General features: G+C 47.6%; 1 protein-coding gene and 1 long non-coding RNA gene across 3 annotated transcripts; one reads left to right on the forward strand and one right to left on the reverse strand.

Moving 5' to 3' along the window:
* Positions 1–12501: 12501 nt before the first annotated feature.
* Positions 12502–14490, reverse strand: DUSP23 (dual specificity phosphatase 23). Its single transcript, XM_046680231.1, has 3 exons — positions 14445–14490; positions 14073–14341; positions 12502–12918 (listed from the first exon to the last, which is right to left on the reverse strand). Exons 2-3 carry the CDS (start codon positions 14337–14339, stop codon positions 12733–12735), a joined length of 453 nt encoding a protein of 150 aa, XP_046536187.1. The 5' UTR covers positions 14340–14341; positions 14445–14490; the 3' UTR covers positions 12502–12732.
* On the forward strand, positions 14079–17069 carry LOC124249336 (uncharacterized). 2 transcript variants are annotated; one of them, XR_006891356.1, is made up of 2 exons: positions 14079–14169; positions 15231–17069. It is a non-coding gene; the product is annotated as an uncharacterized LOC124249336 (long non-coding RNA). The 2 variants fall into 2 exon arrangements; XR_006891357.1 differs by having other exon boundaries at positions 14096–14225.
* Positions 17070–19288: the final 2219 nt, after the last annotated feature.

The raw sequence follows: 19288 nt of genomic DNA on the forward strand, positions 1-19288 counted from the left end.
CTAGTTGTGGCATGTGGGACACTGCCTCAGTATGGCTTGACAAGTGGTGCCATATCCGTGCCCAGGATTCGAACCGCTGAAACCCTGGGCCACTAAAGCAGAGCGTGCGAACTTGACCACTCAGCCACGAGGTCAGCCTCCAGATAATTACTTTTAATGCAATGAATCCCAAATTTGTCTTCTAGTGCAGGCTGGAACCTCTATTTCAGATATGAAACTGCTTACCTGAGAGCTCCGCGTGGGGGTCTCAGAGGCTCCTTAAAATCAACCTGTCAAGACCAAACCCAGCCTCTGCCTCCCAGCCTCGTCCTCTTCTGGGGTTTCCTGTGCTAGTCGGCAGCACCACGCATCACCCTGCTGTGCAAGTCAGAAACCTGGGTGGCAAGACTCTGATTTGCCCCAAAGCACAAATTAGCCCAGCAAAAATGTTTCCATTAATATGATGCTTTTGGAAATAGGTATTGTGTATGTCCATGTGTGTGCATGCATACTTTATATTTCTGTTGTTTATAATTTCCCCACTGCCTGTCCCCACTGCCAGCCTGGCTAAATCCTACTCATGTCTCAGATTTCAACTTACATACCCGTTCCTACAGAAACTCTTTCCTGACCTCTGTTTCCCCCCAGCCTGGGTCAGGTGCACATCCATCTGTCTCAGCACTTACCACATCCATCTGGCATTGATCGCCTCTTGTGTGCATTCCTGCATAGGCCTACAAGCTTCCTGAGGGCACGGGCCATGTTTATCTTGTTCTTTGCTGTACCTGGCACAGGGTGTGTGCTCAACAAATATGTGTGAGACGGAGATTGAGATAGAATGGGGCCCCCCTTCTTTCTGCTCCTGCTTATGCACAGGATCAGTCCGTGGCATGGCTGCTGAATTATAATCTCATCTGCCCTCTTTCAGGTCTTCTCATCCTCAAATTAGTGGATTTTAGGATGACATTTCCCTACCTAAAGGTGTTTGGATGACTCTGAGTTAGCCTAGGATCCAAATAATTCAGGACTGTTATTCCTTCCTTCATGAGTGGGAGATGGTCCATTTCTTTGGAGGGCCTGCCATTTAATCTATGCTGTTCCTTTGAATCACAACTCCACCCCCATCTCTGTTTCCTTACTTTTAATTTTATACAAATCCACTCCATTCTTCCTTGCATGCATCATCCTAGGGAGCACGATAAAAATTTCTCAGTTGTGCTTCAGCTAGAACAACCTTGACTAGAAGCCTGTGGTCACCAAAAGCAGTCTGAGAAATTAGGAAATGGCACCATAGAGGGGCTGGAAAAGGATGGAGGCACATTCTTCCCTGGAGATTGAGGAAGAAAAGCATATATAATTAAAGCAATAAATTGGATTTTTTTGGCTCTCTGTTTACCATTGTCAAACATAATCTATTTCATGCATTTACACAGAATGCATAAATAGGTCAGATTTAATTTTCTTCACTTTGCTTATTTTCTACTCCAGTTCCCTGGGTAGACACGGAATCCAGATGGAAACGGGAAGACTGTAAAACTTGTGTATTTAGAGGAGGTGGTGGTAAAGGATTTAGACCCCTGGATCCTGGAAATTAGACACCCATGAGCAAGTAAAAACTAAAAAGAGGCAATGACATATTTGGGAAAGAGCAAGGCATTTGGAATCAGACAGTCCTGAGTTGGAATCCTGGCTCAGCCACATTCATTGTGTGGCTTGGATTTCCTTCTTGTTCCTCTTCTCAAAGGACTCCTCCCTGCACTCGTTCCCTGCACTCCTCCCCCACGGATTTCTGTCTCCACTGGATTCCTTCAATCTGCATATGGATGCGCACAAATATTATCCAAAACAAAACAAACCTCTCCCTCTGCCTTACTCATCTTGCTCAGCTTTCACCGCATGTTTCTCCTCCATTTATTGCCAAGCTTCTCAAAAGAGTTGCCCACATTCACCCTCTCCTCTTCTGCAACACCTACCCACTCAGCCCCCATCACATCACTAAACTGCTTTTGTCAAAGTCACAATGACTCCTGTGTTGCCAGCTCTAACAGATCATTCTTCTGCCTCCGATTATTCGGCTACTCAGCAGCATTTTCAACAGTTAAACGCTGCTTCCCTCTTGAATCACTTTTCTTTCTTGGCATCCATAGCATCCCCCCTCTCGTGTTTTCCCTCCTACCCCTCTGGCCACTCCTTCTTAGTCTGTTTCTAGATCCTGCTCTTCTTGACACTGAAGGTAGGGGTCCTCAGTGTTTAGTCCTGGGCTATCTCCCCTCCCTACCGCTCCCCTCCCCATCTCTCCTCCCCTCCCCTCCCTTCCCCTCTCTTCCCTTCCCTTCCTTTCACTTCCTAGCTCTTCTCTTCAGTGTTCACACTGTCTCCCTAGTCTCATGGCTTTAAATAATGTGCAGTGACCCCAAATTTATATCTCCTGACCTGACCTAACCTCTCTGGTGGACTTCAGACCTGAATATACAACTGTCGGCTCTCCTCCTCCACTTGGGTAGTTCACAAGCATCTCAAACTTAACAGATCCAAAATAAAACCCTTCATCTCTCTCCTCCTTGCTGGGAATGAATGACCAAACAAACACCCTTTTCACTGTCCCTGCCCTCCTCCCCATCAGTTTTCTCATCTCAGTCAGCACCACCAGTTACGTAGAAACTTCGAACTTCATCCCTCACAGCTAATCTATTACCCAGTTCTACTGGTTCTTCTTTAAAATATATCTCAAATCCACCTTATTTTCCCCACCTTTGCTGTCCCATTATAATGGAGCTCCTCAACGTCTTCTGCCTACATTATTGTTAAAGTCTCTTAATTCTTTTCCTGGCATCTGCTTTTGCATCCCACGCATTTCACACACACAAGAAAGAAGTGACCTACTCAAAATAGAAGCAGATCCAATGTAAATATTCCTCTGCTTAAAATTTCCAATGTCTCTCCATGGCCCTGAGATTAAAACATACCCCTTTTTATAACGCCCAGCAGGTCCGGCCATCTCCCTCTCTGGCCTTATTTGAGGCTGCTCCCTTCTGTCATGGTGCCATGGATGATCCTTCAGTTCTGCTAAGACCACAGCTCCTCCCTCCTCGGGGTCTTCATTTGCTTTTCCCTTTGCCTCCAGGGCTCTGCTCCATCCACCACGTCTCCCTCCATGGCCGGTGTGTGTATATATATCATTATATGTATAAAAGAATATTAAAATCCAGAAAAGTATAACAGATAACATAAGAAACATCTGGGCACCCACCACCCAGCTCTATTTAATTCTAAAATGTTGTCATCTTTGCTTCGGATTCTTGTTTTTCTTAAAGAAATAAAATAGCACAGAATCAGCTGAAGCCCCTTCTTCCCTAATTCTTTTCTCCTCCCTCTCTTCCCAGAAGTAACCTCTGAATTTGGTATTTATCATCCCATGTCTGTTTTTCTACTTTCATTACATACTGTTGTTGTGTATCCATCAACAACATAGAGTATTGTTTGGCATGTTTAAATTTTATGTAAATATTTTATTGTGGGAGGATTCTGCAACTCACCCTTTTCCTCAGCAAGGTTCGTGAGGTGGATCCATACCGACACAGGTGGCTCTAGCTGTCATTTCCACTGTGGCATAGTATTTCATTGGATCCACATGTCGACCTTTATTCTCCTAATGGTGGATAATGGTCCCATCTTCAATTTTTGGCCATTATAAACACTGCTGCAAAGAACATTTGTACACATCTCCTTGGGCACATATTTGAGAGATTCTCCAAGGTAAAACCTTAAAAACAGAATTTCTGAACAATAGCTTATATATCTCTTTGGCTTGACTAGATAGCTCCACATTGCTCTTCAAAGCGGTTGAACCAACTTCCGTGGACATTTCTGGAGCCTGTAGTCTCACCCAGTGAGCCGCCGAGCTCGGTTGGGCCCCCAGGGGGCGCCATGCAGCTCGCTGTCATCCAGGCCAGCTGCGGTGCCGGACCTGCGGTGGAGCTGGCTCTTCTCTCTCCTAGTTCGCGGTGCGGGCAGTCATTGCTGAGGATGGGATCCCAGAGACACGTTTAGCGCAGGTTCCAGCCCCTGGGCCGCTGGCAGATGTGACCTTCATCCTCTCCTCACCCAACTCTTCTAAAATTTGAAAGCAATACAAAACAAAAACTTCCCCATCTTAAACTAAAACTAAAAAGGACCCAGGTCGCTAGAACAAACATCTACATGCTTAATACCCAGAATATACAATGCTAACATTTTAACATTTATATTTGCTTCAGATGTTTTCTTTTTAAGAAATAAAACATTCCAGTTAGGCTTAAAGTTCTTCCTGTCCTTTCACCAACTTCCCTCCCAGGAGGCAGATAAGACCCTGAGTTTGGTGGGTATCCAAACCATTTATTTTTATAACATATGTAGGAATCCATAAACAATTTATAGTAGTTTGTTTTTATTCACACAAATGGTATTCTGTACCTAATATTCTGCAAGTTTCTTTCCTACACACCAACACTGTTGCCGAGATATATCTGTTGATGCCTGTGTATCTAGTTCAGTGTTTATCCATTCTCCTGATCATATATTTTTAGATTGTTTTCAGTATTTGGCTATTTAGACAGTGCTGTGTATACATTCCATGAGGATAGAGATTTTTGTGTTTTGTTCATGCTCAATTTTGAGCCTCTAGAAGTATCCCTGGTACATAGTAGGTGCTTTCTAAGTTTGTATTGGGTTAGTGAAGAAGTGAACAGCCTCATACCTGTTTGTAGGTTGCTCACAGGCAGAATTTGTCCAGAATATGCAGATAGACGTGAGGTGGCTGGATTTTCTGGGAGAGCTCACCCCGTTACTCTCCAGGGCTGCCGTACTGATTTACATATCCCGCTCCCCGCCCCCGTTTTCCTTTGGCCCTGCCACCTTTAGTATTTGAGATTTGGTATGTATGTGTCCAACTTGATGTATATAAAGTCTTATCTTATTCTTATTGTTGTTTTAATTTGCGTTTCCCGAATTCCTTTCTGACACCCCCCCTCCCTGCCGCCCCCAGCCATTAACTTGCTTTGTGGCTTCTGGGTTTTCAAATGAGCAGAAGTGGGGTGGGATGGGTTGAGGGTGGCTCTCAAGCTCTCAAGGGTGCAGCCTGACTCCTGCGTGGGGCTGCAGCTCTCCACACATTCCCAGCCTCCTTCTCTCCCCGGAGAGTTTTGAGCATGTGTCAGGCCAGACCCAGGACCTCAGGACTGAAGAGCAAAGTGTGGAGACCCAGCGTCACCCTTCCTGCCCAGTCCCACCCTGAGCTCTGAAGGCTCCTGTGAGGGAGAGGAGGGGACTCCCGGGGTGCCCTTGCTGGTCTGTTAATCTTGAGGTGTCCAGCTGGAGAGTGCCAGCCAGGAGAGGTCTTGGGCTTAGGGTGCTCTGGCGTTTGCAGCTGCCTCGACTCCTCTGAGGACCCTACATGTTCCTGTGGTGGAAGCTGTCTCTGAAGTCCCCAGCACTGCCCCTCCTTGGCACACAGCATGCCCTCCACTTATAGGAGAACATACCATCTGGTCTGTTTGGCGCCTCTGTACTTGACAAATTGACCACTATTTTGAGATGGAAGGGGACAGATTGTGGGAGAGAGGGTTGGGGAGTTGGGGTGCAACTGAGGTAGAAAGGGTGAACTCACAGGTCACCCTTTGGCTTTGGGACAATATGGAGGAATACCAGGGTGCTGGGCTGAACGCAGCGCCAGGGGTCACCACCCCTGTGGGCCTTGGAATCGAGTCAACTGGGATATGGCAGCAGCCCCGGATGTAACATGTGACGCCAGTGAATCAGCCAGAGCAGTGGATGTGCAGGAGCCAGGGCCAGCTGCCGTCTGAAAGACACACATTTCTAGCATGTTGGGATGACACTTGAGATCTTTTCCCATTTGAAAAGCATTAAAAAATCATAACCTGCATGCCCAGAGGGTGAGCACTCTGACTTAACAACCCTTTACTTTCTTTTTGCAAAGCATTCAAGTCATTAACTTCCAGCAAGCAGGGAGAGCAGGGTCTTACTTAACTCTTATCTTCGGAAAAGTCTTAAAATCAGCAGCGGTGAGACCTCGTCTCTCTCTGGCACTGTTAAATCATAAAGCACCATACTGCTGCTAAGTAATGGGGCCATTCTGTTAGAGTGTAGCTTAAGAAAAATGGAACCTAGTGACACGTCCTCTGCTCAGAAGCCTGTGGTGACTCCACACTGTTGATCAGAAACCATCCTGACCCCTTGGCATGAGTTTCTGCTGCCCTTTCAGCACCTTCATCTAACCATGTGTTCTCTGCTACCCACTGGATGAGGTTTGTACATCATGCATGCCAATCGACTCCCTACATCTTTCCCTCCCCCTCACAGCCACCCATTCGTCTTGCCCACCTCTCTCTCTAAACCTCCCTATGTGGACTCTGCCGGACACACAACAGTAGTATTTTTAGTAATATCCAACATTCCTGTATGCCTTTAGGCTATCTGACCACACCCTCCACATCTCATTGAAAGTTCAACTTTTTGGAATCTTACCAGACACACTCTATCTCTTTAATCACTCTAGCATTGCTTAAGTATTTTGCATTGCATCTTTTCCAATTGTGTGTATCCATCTTTACATGTACACTTAGGGGTGTACACATGTCATGTATCCCACACTAGATTATACATCATCTAGATTTATTCTTTCCTTCCCATTTCTGCATCTATGTGTAGATACCCAGGTAGGTGACAACATGTCAGTTAGTTGCCACGTGTTTATCGAGCACCCATGTGCCAGGCTCTTGCAATATCCTGCTTGATAAAGTGTCTTTGCATATCCTGGCCAGGCCAGGAAGTCTACGCTAACAACATGATTGTGGTAAACGCCTGTTTTTATATGCGTAGGCTGCTTTGGGCCATGCTGTATCAGCCTGACCTCAGTGGAGCTGCAGACTGAGGTACTAAGGTCAGTCATTTGGGTGCTACATGCCTATGTGACTGGCCCCCAATAATAACCCTGGGCACCAAGACCTGGGTGAACTTACCTGGTTGGCAATAGTTCTTATATGTTGTCACACATTGCTGCTGGGAGAATTAAGCACTGTCCATGTCACCCCATGTGACCCCACTGGGAGAGTATCACTGGAAGCTCGTGCCTGGCTTCTCCTAGACTCCGCCCTATGTGACTTTCTCCTTTGCTGATTATAATTTGTGTCCTTTCACTACAATAAACCATAACTGAGAGGATAACAGCTTTTCTGTGAATCCTTCTAGCAAATCATCAAACCTGAGGGTGGTTTTGGGGGCCCCAGCACAGGTAGCAGAGAGGACAAGGGCTATGGAGGAGGCGAGAGTGTGCGGTGAGGGAGGAGATAGAGGAATGGACTGGATTCCTCAGGACCTTACAGCTCGGGGTCAAGAATGGCATAGCTCTGTCTGCGGGCTTGATCCAAGCATAGTTACTTTATTTAAATCTATTCCATGGCCCTAGGCTGCACCCAGCCCTGACTAGATGTCACAAAATGTACCTACAGAAAACATCCAAGCCAGTGAATTTGCTTGGGGGTGGGGTTGGGGGAGCTCAAGGGCACATAAAGCCTACTGAAGGAAGTGAGCACTGTCACCTGCAGGGACATCTACACCGATTACTTCATGGCCCACCTTGGGTTTGGAACAGAGTTGATGCTCAATATATATTGGTAAAGAAGAAACAGTGGTGCGTTTATTACAAAAGCTAGGGGGAAAAATCCCAGAACTGTTTGCCATACTGAATCCTACATATTGAAAATTCAGAGGTGACATCACCAATTTGTTTCATGATCACATATCCATGGCGACAGAATAAGTCAAGGGAAAAATAGGAGGAGAGAGTGGTTGAAGCAATTTAAGCAATTTATTGGCACAAAGGATTCAGTTATCAAGGTTGCAAATAAGTCATCAACTTCAGGCATGGACGTGCACCAAAGTGTTTCTTGAATTTCTGCTTGCTTGGACAAGCACGCTGCCTTCTGAGAGCATGCCTTGAATTCATAATGGCTGGAGAAAATTTTAAAAGTAATGGAAGAAGTGCTTATGTAACTCATTTCTATATCAACGGGGGACTATATTTTTTGACGGTGCGGGAGGCTGAAGCAGAAGCTTGTTAGGGGTGATGACTGTGCTGGCAGCTTGGCACTCCGGAGGCAGAGCAGTGCTGCCACAGCCTGGAGCAGCAGCATGGGGGAGCCGTGTGACTACAGGGTGCCCCTGATGGCCCTGTGCATCCAAGTGCCTCGATTCCGGGGAACATACGAGATGCTGTTATATATTTTCTAATTACTACAAGGCCTCTTTTCTCTGCTCCCAAGAGGGAAGGCAGTTTATAGTTAGACAAACCCAGATTTGAATCCTGGTCTAGCTAGGTTACTTTGGGTGTGTTACTTAAACTCTCTGGGCCTCAACTTACTGATCTGCACACCGGTCATTAGAATAAGACCTTGTTCCTAGGGTCATTTTGAAGACTAAATGAGATAATGGCTATAAAGAACTTGGCATAGTGCCTGGTATGCATTAAGGGCTCAAATAACAGCAATAAAACCAGAGAGAATATTAGGGTTTTTAATAAATCATCAGACATACAAAGACATTTTCAAGAGCTCATGCTAGTCACATGTGCCTCAGGACTGTCATTCTGGGTGAGGACATCGCCTACTCTGAATTAGATAACAGTGATGTGATGGAAGTGCCCTGATGAATGAGCTTCACTCTTTTGGCCTTAAATGCTCAGGCTGCATTTTACAGAGCAGCCAGCAACTCAGGCGCTGTGGGCTCCAGCGTCGGGTGTAGGTTGTTCTCTGGCCTCCTAAGAGGATGAAGAGCAGATGTTGGAGGCTGTGCTGATAAGATGACCCTCGAGGCCAAGGTCTGATCATGAAGACAGACCCCACTGTGTAGCTGGAACCAGGGGGAAGCCTTGGTAGGCGGGATGTCTGGTCAAAGGAGCCTGGGTCTGGAGTTACCTCTTGGGTTTGATCCCAGCTCCTTCGAAGCAATTGTGAGGCATTGGGCAAGTTACTCATCTCTAAACCTCAGTTCCCTCAACTATAAAAAGGGAAAAATACCCAATTCGCAGAGTGGTTGTAAGGATAAAATGATATAATGCAATGTATGTAAAATACTTGCTATATGGTAGGTGCTTCATAAATATGACAATTATAATTGTATAAGTAAAGTGCAGTCACTACAAAGTGTGACATGCCTTAGAGGTAACTGATGTTGTTTTGTGACAAAACTATCCTGTGAGACCACATTATTTTCCTTCTTAGAAAGAATGGCAAGATACAGACAGCCGAAGATTTGATTTGAGGGTTGGCAAACCAGTGCTGTTCATTCTGGGAAATGGTTTACGGTCTGGATCAAATCCCCGCTCCAGGCGACATGTTCATCTCCGCCCTGGGAAGACTTGAGCTGGGGGATGATGGGGGGCAGGTGGAGAGGGTGTGCCTGAGGAGCTGACCTCCTTAGCGGGGGGACGATCAGTGATGAGCTGCTCTGTGGGACGGTCCCGACATGTTATGAATGGCTCTAAGGGCGATGATGAACACAGCTCCAAGGGAGGTGTGGGGCAGTCACAGATACACGCTGTTCCCTACTCTAGTCCTCTCTGAAGCAGGAAACACATGGCCTGGCAGGCAGTCATGGAACCTAGAGCCCAAAGGGCAAAAGGACCCCAGTCGGGGCATGCTGTGGGTGAAGTGGAGGTAGGAGAAACAGGCCAGGGAGGAACAATCTCAAAGAGTGTGGCTGGTGTTCCTCTCGTCCTGATGTTTCCCACATAGAAAAGCCTCCATTAGCAGAGAATTAGGATCACATGCCAGAGAATAAACATAAATGGAACTTTAAAAACATGGGGGTGAGAAGTCGAAGTTCCTGCACTTATGCCCACCAGCAACTCACTGAGAATAAACCCTCCTGAATGGAGAAAGTTAATGGTGTCTATCACCATCTTGGAAACCCAGCCTGGGAAAAGGGGAGGACTGCGGGTGGGTGACAGACGCTGCTCAAAACAGTAACTTTTGAGTTGGCCCTTTCTCCCGCATCGAGATGTGTGCATCCACAGGAGAAATTCCCGGGTATGTTGCCACCTCTACTCCCACAGGAAATGAAAGCCTATGATTGCATCTGGTGCTTGCTGGTCTGATGCAGTGGTTCTCAGCTGGGGCCGATTTTGTCCTTCCAAGGGACATTTGGCAATGTCTGGAGACATTTTTGATTGTCACATTTTTTGGGGGGTGGCATGCTGCTGGCATCTAGTGGGTAGAGGTCAGGGATGCTGCTAAACACCCTCAGCACACAGGGCGGCCCCCACAGTGAAGACTCACCCAGCCCCAAGAGCCAGTAGTGCAAGGTTGAGAAACCCTGGTCTGGGGCAATGTGAGGTTCTTTTGTCGATGGAAGTGGCTTGTTCCCCTCACCTATCATCTCAGTGGAGGGTAGAATGGGGGAAGGGTCAGGGCTAGGCTGTTATGCCTCATTGGTGGCCATATACAGGAGAGGCGGTGATGAGAAGGCAAAAAATTTGAGGGTGAGAATGAGCCCGAAGGGAGCCTCAGGCTAACCTCCTGAGGTAGGTGGAGGATAAGGGCAGAGTTTTCATTTCAAGGCAACTCTTACTTATTTAAAAACCAATTTCCTTAAGCACATAATTATATGTTTATTTCCCTAAGGAACTCTTGAGGCAGAGGAGACCTGCTTAAATTATGGGGATGGAGGCTGTGCACAGGGCCTTAATGGGCTTAGAAAAATTTCTGTCTCCTTCGGAGGAGCCTTGGGAGGAAGGGAACGGTGGATTCCTCTCCCGTAGTGTAGAGGATGGGGGGAGGATGGAGTGAGGCAGGAACAGAGGCGGAAAGTGTGAGGACTGGTTGTACGATCCCAGCAGGTCAGGATCCGAGTAGAGACACACACTCTGGGGTGCAGCTTCAAGCCTCCCACTTCTCTCTTGCCATCCTCATAAGCGGAGGAAAGGGGTCCAGGAAGTGGACCATTCACACCCTTCATGCCGCACTGCCTTCACGTGCGCACACACACATCACTCACACTCATACACCCCTTTGGAAGATGCTCTGGTTTGCACCAAGAAACAGAATGGGCCATGCTGTGGTGGGAGGAGCAGGCAGCGGGGGCAGGGTGGAGGAAATTTGGATGACAGCACGGTAAGGGTTTTAGTGTGTCCCCTCTTTGTGTTATTTCTCATTTCCCTGTTGCAGCCTGAATGCCTGGAAGTGTGGGTGCTTCTCTTTGGGAGATGGCCTCACCTGGGCAGGCTGGGTGCAGACCAAGGGAATAGAAGGAACTCATTACTCAGATTTGACACAGAGGGAAAAAGTGGTGAGGCGGGGAAGCCATCTTACAGCCTCTCTGTCGCTCCTAGATTGGCAAGACCAGCTAACATACCTTTTGTGTAAGTGTTGGAGGAGGATTAAATTGGGTGGGCAGTAGTGGAAGGGAGAAAGATGTAGTGAGGAGCAAGTAGCTTAGAGCTGGCTGTGTTCTAGGCTAAAAGGATGGGTCTACAGGGGAACAGTTGCCTCTTCCCTCTATGTCTCCACCGCATCTGGAATGCAAATCTGTCATAGACCTGTTATATGGGGTGGGACTCTGTCTGTGCCCATCTCCTCAAGGAGGCTGTGAATCATGGCTCATTCGCTGGGTACCCTCCACATTTAACAAAGCCTGGTACATACAGGCACTCAGTACATATTTCAAGATGAATTTCTACCTTATCCAGCCTGGCCTGCCATAACAGAAAACAGGACAGGAATTCAGGTAGAAGTTACAGCAAAAAGAGTCCATTTGGCTGGTCTATCCCATTCATCCTACCTCTAAAAGCTGATAGTGTGGTGGTGGTGCTGGTAGGATGGGATCCCATGGGGTGAAGGTAACATCTGGGAAACATGGCCAAGATTCGTAGCCCTCAATCTCTTCATTTAATCATCAAATATCCTCTCTGCTTAACCACCCAGAATGGCTCAGTTCCAGCATTCCTTAACCTGAGGTGTGGGGCAGCACACCGAGCTGGAGGTCACAGGTGAGCTGAGCAGCCCGAGGCTGGTGAGAGGCATCCAGCCCTTGGGAGATGGAGATGGTGGTTATTTGTGAGCACAACATCTGGGCCTTCTCTGTCCTGAGAGGGCTAAGGGGATGACACACGTGGGGCATTTGGGCCTACACTGAGGGGTTGTGTCCACAGGGGCCCTGTGAGTATCAGAGACCCTGGGCTGCTGGGGCTTTGTGTACTTTTTATTAACCAGCTCCCGAGAGGACATCAAATATCATCAGGGAACAGATACATAGAGTTTCAGCACCTTTAAGAGGCTGAAGATGTGCGTTGTAGTCCTGGCCCATCCGTTTACTTTCTAGAAGTGTGACCTTGGGCCTCTCTGAGCCCTAGCCACCTCATCCAAATAGGGATGGCCCACCTGCCTTTCCTATATAACAGAGTTATTATTAGGCTCAAATAAGTTGCTGTGTGGGGGTGCTTTGTAAACTGTAAAGTGCTATGCAATGTGATCTGGTTTTTATAAGTTATTTATTCAAGGAAGCAGCAGAGGGACCCCCCACATCAATGGGGCCTCCAGCCATGCCTTCAATCAGGACCTGCCTGCAAGGGAGGGCTACTTCAGTCTCTTGAGCCAGCTGGCAGCTGGAGGGTTCAGCACTTTTAGTCCACTTCTGTGTCTCTGGCCCCATCTAACACACAGCACAGGGCAGGGGGGGCCTGGCAGAGGGTGCTGAGGCCCCTTATTTAGTTCGCTGGTAGAACTGGAAGACCGCTTTCTCCTGCTCATAGGTCTCGATGGAGCCGGGTCGAAGGCGCCGGATTTCAGCGATGGCGTCTCCTGCAGCCAGTCGCCGCTCCTTCACCAGGTAACAGGCCAGCATGGTGCCAGTGCGGCCAAAGCCCAGGGCACAGTGCACTCCCACGGCCTGCGAAGGGGAAGCTTCATGGGGTGGAATCCGATGCCCTCCCAACACTCTGCTGCCCTCACTTGGGCCAGACAGCTGTTTCTTCTGGGTCAGGCCCATGATCTGCACATTTCAGGTCATCAGGGGCAAGAAGTGACACCAAAATAAAGGAGGGCTGTCCCTGTGAGGCTTGGAGGTCACCAATCACCACCGAGGTGGCTGGTTCAATTGCTGGGCTCCTGCCCTGCCTCCCCGCAACCCTTGACTGTGCTGTCCAGTGCAGAAGCCACTGGCCATGTGCGGCTACCAAGGATCTGAAATGCTGCTAGTCCCAACTGAGATGTGATGTCAAATGCAACTAGGTTTTGAAGATGTAGTACAAAAAAAAGAATAAAAAAATCTCATTAAGAATTTATTTTATATTGTTTATATGTTGAAATGATAATATTTGTGACTTACTGGGTTAAACTATATTATCAAAACTAATTTCTCCTGCTTCTTTTTATTTTTTTTGAGGAAGATTAGCCCTGAGCTAACATCTGCTTCCAATCTTCCTCTTTTTGCTGAGGAAGACCAGCCCTGAGCTAACATCCTGCCCATCTTCCTCTACTTTATATGTGGGATGCCTACCACAGAATGGCTTGCCAAGCGGTGCCATGTTCGCACCCGGGATCTGAACCGGGGAACCCTGGGCCGAAGCAGAAGGTGCTCCCTTAACTGCTGCGCCACTGGGCGGGCCCCCTCCTGCTTCTTTTTCACCTTTTTAAAATGTAGCTGCTAGAAACTTTAAAATGACGTATGTGGCTCGGTTATGTTGTACAGAGCATTACTCTGCAGACTGCTCAACAGCCTCCGTCTGACTTCACCCCTACCTCTCCCAAGTCTCTATAGCCTTTCTTCTTCGCAACTCACAATATTAGCTGGTTCTTCGCAGCATCTCCTCAAGCCCAGTTCACAGTGCTGGGCCCCTTCTTTACTCCACCCACTTACTGGCCCGCCCTCTCCCCTTGGTCTGTGCTGGTGGCGCCGGTAGAGTCCTGGCCCTATGGTGTTCCCCCAATCTCTCTCCCAGAGCCCAGATAAATTACTCCCGGCCCTGACTTCCCCAGCTCCGCCCGTGTCTCCGCTGACCCCTTCCAGGTCCCTCCCTTCCTGCGCTGACCCCGCCCGCTGACCTCTCCCCGGGCGTTGGCCTCGTCCACGATTTGCACGAAGCGGTCGATCTGCTCGGGGGCCGGCGGGCAGAAGTCTGGGATGCGCAGCCGGTGCAGGGTGAGGCCGGGGCAGCTGTCGCTGTGCGGGGGCCCGCGCTCCGTCAGGGACACCAGGTGCCGCACGCCCAGGTCCAGCAGGAACTGGTAATGGGCAGGGAGCCGGGGCAGCGCCAGCCCCGCCAGCCGGCCCGGGAGCACCCACGAGAAGTTGGGGGGCTGCACGCCCATGGCTGGGGGAGGGCACAGGACAGCGCGTCACCGGGAGCGAGGCGGGCCGTCCCGCTCCGCCCATTAGTCCCCCCGCCCGCCCCAGGCCTGGTAACCCCCACTTACCTAGGGCGGGCGCTTCCTGGGACCACGTGGTCTCCGGGGCACCGCCCAGGATGAAGTCTGCTCCGCCGCGGGGGATTGGCCGAGCTGCCTGGGGGGCGGGGCTAGAAACCCAACGCGGGCTCTGAGTGACCGAGACTCCGGCCCCAAGGAGGACACTCACTGATTGGTTGGGTAATCAATGATGGGCGGTACTACTGCAGCGGTGCGCACGGCGATTGGTGGAGCACTCCAAACAGCCAAGAAGGAAAACCTAGGAGGGACTGGGAACTGTTTTCTGTGGATGAAGCAACCCGGGGTCAGGCTCTGCTGCTCCCTGGCGGCCGGTGGGAGTTACTGTATCACTGGCCAACTGGCCCTGCCGCCCAAGGGGCTGGCCTCCTCTTCCTTTCTTCACACTGGATGCCCAGGGAGTTAAGAGATGCCAAATACACTCCGCCTTGGGGGAGGAATCTCCTCTACAATGACTCTGACTAGTCATTATCAGTGACTTTTTGAACTCGTCCGGTAAGGTGGAATCACTACTGTAGAAGGGACTATTTTCATTTTTCCATTGCTGGAATTATTAAAAAAATATTGGGCTGCCATGTGGTGCCGTGAAATCCTACCAGGGATAGTAGTTATAGTATAATTATAAGAATAATAACCAACAACATAAGAATTAACATTTGTTGAGAGTTTACTATGTGCTGCACGTGATAGACAACTAGTCTACTTTACATGTATTAAATCATTTAATTGCCACAATAATCTTATGAGGTAGGTAATCTAATGAACTCTATTTTATAGATAGAAAACTGAAGATCTGGAGAAGTTCAGGAACTTGACCAGGAGATGACTGATGGCCTGGGGATTTGGAACCAAGCAGCCTGGCTCCAGAATCTTGAACAACACAGCATTGTTTCCTAAGGTTAAAAAGAAGTTTACTGACTCTTCACATAACCATCCTCATGTCCCCAAATATCATCTGGGTTAAACAATTGCAGAATTTCTTAATTTCTCTTCATATTTCACGATTTCCAGGCTCTCTGAGTCACCCCCCCCCCCCCCCCCCGCCCCGCCCAGTGTCATTCCTAGGAGGTGGGGACCTACATCTGTGTGTGAGCTGACCAGTCCATATCCTTATTTGAACAATGTGCTTCTAGTGATACAGGCTAATTGTAATTATGAATATAGTTAACCTCTATTGAATTTGCTATGTACCAGGCCCTGTGCCAAGTGCTTTCTGGAAGAGCCACATGTGGAAGGCATTTTTGTATTCCTTTTGAACATGAGTAATCAGAGGCTTAGAGAAGTCAGTTAACTTGGCCAAGGATGCACAACTAGTAAGTAGCTGGGCTGGTTGAGCCAAGGTCTCTCTGATTTCAAGCCCAGGGCACTTAGCCATGAAGATGTACTTCCTTCCCTCTGTCCCCACCTGCCCCTGACACACACATTTAAAACTCTGGTTCCAGCAAAATGAAGGAATTTCTCTTCCCTCAGAGTTCAACGTCTGCTCTGACCCTGTGGAAATGCACTTACCGTTTACCCAGACAACACTGAGGTCTTGCCTCCAGGTACTTTCTCCAAGTCCCAGGAGCTGCCAAATCTACCCTTTCCTCTCCTTCCTGCAGTCAAAGCTCTGATTAAGCCCTTCCTGTTTGCACTCTCATTTCCCACACGACTCCCTAGCAATCTTTCTAGCCCATCCCAATTCATTCCTTTCTCTCCTTCCCTGCTACGCTCTCAGCCACCAGTCACCCCTCACCCCCACCCAATTTCTCTCAATCCCATTGCTCCCCAGGGTTTCTGGCTGCCCTGCCTCTGGAGACCAGACTCCAGCACTTGTTCCTTTCAGGCTGAACTTTTCTTAGTCCCTTTGCCTTGTTCTCCTTTCTTTGCTCCCTCCACTCATTAGGGAAAACTTCCCACATTTCTCCCTACCACCTACGTCCCTTCCCTGCATCCTTGAGATCCAGCCCAGAGCCCCTCTTCTCTAGAGGGAAGACATTTCTGGGGAAGACAGAGATTCTCTTCTCCCCTGAGTCCCCTAATAGGGATTCTCCCCTTCGTGTGGATCTTTGCAGGAGTAGAAGTACATCCATCAACCCAGCAGGGCCTCCTTCTGGAAAGGCCAGTTGGCTCCCTTTGTAGGAATTCCTCTATTTTCTCTACTGCTCTGCCCCTCTCTTCAACAGACCGTGCCTGGAAAGACCCTGCCTTGGACTGTGTCCCATTGTCAAAGGTGCTATTTAATTTTCTGTCTTGGGCCCAGGGAGCCTCCAATGGAAAGGAAAAACCCTCTCTGATGGTTTCCTGGCTAGAACCCCTACAGTGTCAGCACCCTGCATGTCCCCCCCCCACACCCTCCATATGCAATCCTGATCTTGTTTTCCTTTCTCTTCTGTGAAGTGTTGCCTGACCCTCAGGAAGATTTAGGTTCTTTCTGTACTCCTATCTCACCTTATATAAATATGTACTCCCAGTATGGCAGTTATTTTATTGGATTGGGGTTACCTGTTTGTGTAGAAGCCAAGACAACATCATTTTCTCTTTGAATTCCACACATTTAATATGGAGCCTGGCACACGATGCTCAAAAATGTTAAATGAACCAATAAATGAAAAAATAAATTAGTAGAATGCCTAGGCAATAGTGTGAATGTACATTTCTGGGAGTGTATGTGAGTCTACAGGACTAAGTGACAAGGCATGTTTATGTCTTTTTTTAATTGGATGAGTTTGAGGACTGTGTTGGGTATTGTGTAGCACCTTCTTAAAGTGTACTTTTTACATGTTTGTATTTGTGTTTTTAAGGAAAGAATGACTGTGTCACTATTGTCCTGCCTTTTTGTTTTTTAGATTTTTAAAATTTTTCCTTTTTCTCCCAAAGCCCCCCGGTACATAGTTGTATATTTTTTTAGTTGTGGGTCCTTCTAGTTGTGGCATGTGGGATGCCGCCTCAGCATGGCTCGATGAGTGGTGCCGTGTCCGCGCCCAGGATTCGAACCGGTGAAACCCCGGGCCGCTGAAGCGGAGCGCGTGAACTCAACCACTCGGCCACGGGGCCAGCCCCGTATCCTGGCTAAGTTTAATTACTATTTTTGTATAAAGGGATAAATGCTCTTTATAGAGCTCTGCTCCTGTTGTGTGCATGTCTATGATCACATGTGTATGTGAGTGTGTGTATGTGAGCATGTTGAGGGGGACATATTTCTGGAGAACAATCTGTTGACACTGACAGTGGCTGAGTACTAAGCTTAATTTCCCTGACTTCAAGGAATTTACAACATACTTGGGGGGATTTAGATTCAGAAGTAATTGTTCTCATAACATATACTGAAGTACTAAATTGCTCGTCAAAGACAACCAGATAATATATATTTAAAAGTTAATTGTGCAGTAAAAATAACAAGCACAAAAGAAGTCAGTGGGGGAAGATAAGCTTGGGTTAGAACCACCAGAAAAGTCTTATGAAGACGGGGATCTTCCTTCCATTTTGTTCTCTGTCCATTGTGAAATACTGGAAGTAACTTTAATTATAAAGCTCAACAGAACAGTTTTAGGGCATCCTAGCTCCCTCTTCTCCAGTTGATAAGAATATTTTGACCTCATTCTCTTTCATATTGAGGCCCCAGTTACTTGACTGGCTTGATGCCAGTGGCAGTTAGAGGCAAAGCCGGAGTCAGAGAATTCCTTCCTCAGGTAGGTCCCTGTGTGCCACCAAGGCGAAAGATTGCTTGGGTTTGGTTCCCGTGGCTCTTGAACTGCAAATCAGAATTCTCAATGTCTTAAATGTTCTCATCTTCCTTTGTCTAAACACATTTCACACCTGGGACTTGATGATCTGGAAATTGTATTTAAGAAGGGATGGTGTGGTAGCCAACCTTCAAGATGGCTCGAATGAGTCATCTCATGCCTTGTGTAGTCCTCCACATTGAGAGGGTCAGTTTTTGTAACCAGTAGGATATTGTGGAAATGATGGTGTGTGACTTCTTAGGTTAAGTCATAAAAGACGTTGTGGTTTTTGCCTTGCTCCTTCTTGAGAGAAGCCAGTTGCCATGTTGTGAGGACAGTCAAGGAGCTTTATGGAGAGATCCATGTGGTGAGGAACTGAGGCTTCATACCAACATCATGTAAGAGAGCTAGCTATTTTGGAAGTGGATCCTCCAGCTCCATCAAGACTTTGGATGACCTGCCCAACATTTTGACAATAACCTCATGGATTCGCTGTGCCACCAAGCTAAGCCTCTCTTGAATTCCTTATCCACAGAAACTATGAGATAATAAACGTTTATTATTTTAAGCCATCAAATTTTGGGTAATTTTTTTATGCAGCAATAGGTAATTAATACAGATGAGAATATTCAGATAGAAGGAAAGAAGAGAAATAATTTCTAATCAACTCAAGAAGTGAAATGAAATCAAGTTTATTTTTAAAATAAAAAGATACCATAAGCAATTGTGGTCTAAGTGTGTGTGTGTTTGTTGGGGATGGCGTGTTGTGATAGGTCAATGAAAATCTTCCACATTTGGAAAATCATGCTGTGTAGAGGAACCAAGCAGAGGAGTTTGGGTGTGGGTTTTGTGTGTGTATGGTGCTGGAGATATGGGGGTTTATGTGGTATTTGTATAGTTAGGGATAATATACAAATTATTTAATAACTGACCATGGCACAGGAAGCAGGCAATCAGAAGGGACCTTCTACCAATCAGCACCATTGGCTATAAACAAAGAGTGAAACTATCCTGCTGTCTATTGGATTCATATCTGTGTGGAGTGTAGAGGCTTAGACCTGATCTGGGGTGTGGCTAGATTACCTTGGACATTTTAGTATAGGTCTTTCCACAAGATGGCACTGATAGCTT

Source organism: Equus quagga, chromosome 13 (assembly GCF_021613505.1).
Source record: "Equus quagga isolate Etosha38 chromosome 13, UCLA_HA_Equagga_1.0, whole genome shotgun sequence".
NCBI classification, from domain to species: Eukaryota; Metazoa; Chordata; class Mammalia; order Perissodactyla; family Equidae; genus Equus; species Equus quagga.

What these genes read in the sequence shown, in the direction of transcription:
- DUSP23 (XM_046680231.1), bottom strand. Translation starts at nt 14,339, where the DNA reads ATGGGCGTGCAGCCCCCCAACTTCTCGTGGGTGCTCCCGGGCCGGCTG. An exon ending in AGGCCAACGCCCGGGGAGAG is followed by an intron (nt 12,919 to 14,072) that starts GTCAGCGGGCGG and finishes TCCCCTTCGCAG; the next exon opens with GCCGTGGGAGTGCACTGTGC.